This window comes from Cebus imitator, unplaced genomic scaffold (genome assembly GCF_001604975.1).
Source record: "Cebus imitator isolate Cc_AM_T3 unplaced genomic scaffold, Cebus_imitator-1.0 Scaffold4, whole genome shotgun sequence".
NCBI lineage: Eukaryota > Metazoa > Chordata > Mammalia > Primates > Cebidae > Cebus > Cebus imitator.
The window spans coordinates 46,106-47,810 of record NW_016107319.1 but is presented as its reverse complement, the minus strand read 5'-3'; the positions used below and the strand labels follow the sequence as shown (position 1 = coordinate 47,810).

Here is a 1,705-nt window from a genome sequence, read left to right as displayed (position 1 = left end):
AAAAAAAAAAAAAAAAAAAAAAAAAAAAAAAGAAAGAAAGCTCTTCTCCCAGACACTTGCACAGCTGTCTCCTTCCTTATGATCTCAGCTTGAATGCCAGGCCTTCCCTCACTAGGCATGCCATTGTGCTCTGTGCCCCTGCCCTGGCTTCCTGTTTGGGCCTCACCTCTATCAGCACGTCACCCCAAGAGAGCAGAGCCCTTGTCTATTTCCTTCACCCGATCCCCAGTACCTAGAACAGAGCATGGCTGGTAGCAAGTACTCCGACGAGGAAGTGAGTGAATGACAACCAATGCAAATACTGCCCAGGGCATGTTCTTTCCCTTTTCAGGGAGTTTTAGGGCTGGCTGAGATTTTTAGCCACAAAGACCAAGCCATAGAGTTGGGGGCTGTAGGTGATAATGGCCTTGGACTGATATAGGCGGCACAGAAGTGGGCACAGCTGAGGCTGAACCTCGGGGCTCCTCCCGGCCAGCCCCCCTTTTGCAATGTCTTGGACAGCCTGGGAACAAAGAGGTGTCTCCCCATAATGGGAGAGGCTTAGATGGCCTGGTACCCACCTGCAGGAGGTACAGGAGCGTCCTGGGAACTTCCCTGGCAGAGCCCCAGCACAGCCTAACCCATCCTCCCGTCCCAGGCAGCAAACCTACACCACCTCTCAGGTGTGAGATGGCAGGAGCCCCACGAAGTTTCTCCCTAAAAATATGAGGCTGGTTACCAAAAGCGTCGTTCTATACCTGTGGAGGCAGGGAGAGCTCTCCTGGGACCAGGTGAAGGTGGCACTGTGTATAGTGATGCAATCCTTCCCGGCAGCTGCAGGGCACAAGAGGGCAGTTACAGGAGACCCCTGACCTGGCCGGCCTCTGCATCGAAGAGGCGCCCAGGCACTGCCCCCCAGGGCAGAAGCTGCAGCAGGAAATCTCTTCCACTTCACAGACTGCCCTGCTACCCACTGGCTTGTGTGTGACCCTGCAGGGGTCTTGCTCTCTCCATGTCCCACAGCTAATAATCCAGAGGGAGGCAAACCATGGCCCCCAGAGACCAAATCCTGCCTGCTGCCTGTTCTTTTCAATAAAGTTTTATTGAAACACAGCCAAATCCATTCATTTCTATATTTCATGCTTTGAGCAGTTGTGACAGAGACTGTGTGGCCCACGAACCTAAAATATGCATAATCTGGTCATCTATGAAAAAGTTAACAGAATTCTGATATAAATTGTCATCTAATCCCAGCCTTCCCAGAGAGTGAAGGTGGTGTTATTAATTTCACTGTGGCCAGGAGCAGTGTCTCAAGCCCGTAATTCCAGCGCTTTGGGAAGCAGAGGTGGGTTGATCACTTGAGGTTAGGAGTTTGAGACCACCCTGGCCAACACGGCAAAATACTGTCTCTACCAAAAAGTATGAAAATTAGCCAGGCGTGGTGGTGGGTGCCCGTAATCACAGCTACTCAGGAGGCTAAGGCAGGAGAATTGCTTGAACCCTTGCAGTGAGCTGAGATTGCGAAACTATACCATACCATGGATAACAGAGAGAGGCTCCATCTCAAACAATAACAGTAATAATAATTACTAATCATAACATATAGGCCGGGCGTGGTGGCTCACGCCTGTAATCCCAGCACTTTGGGAGGCCGAGGCGGGTGGATCACGAGGTCAAGAGATCGAGACCATCCTGGTCAACATGGTGAAACCCCGTCTCTACTAAA

The 1,705-nt window shown here is 51.2% G+C and overlaps 1 protein-coding gene across 4 annotated transcripts in view; it reads right to left on the bottom strand.

Annotated features, from left to right (window-relative positions):
- The window catches only part of ABCC6 (ATP binding cassette subfamily C member 6), a 77,386-nt gene that overhangs the window by 41,301 nt on the left and 34,380 nt on the right, over window positions 1-1,705 (bottom strand). For all 4 annotated transcript variants that reach the window (XM_017533128.2, XM_037740105.1, XM_037740110.1 and 1 more), the window contains one exon: window positions 738-813. In XM_017533128.2, coding sequence (XP_017388617.1) covers window positions 738-813 — 76 coding nt within the window. The remainder of the gene's footprint in view (window positions 1-737; window positions 814-1,705) is intronic.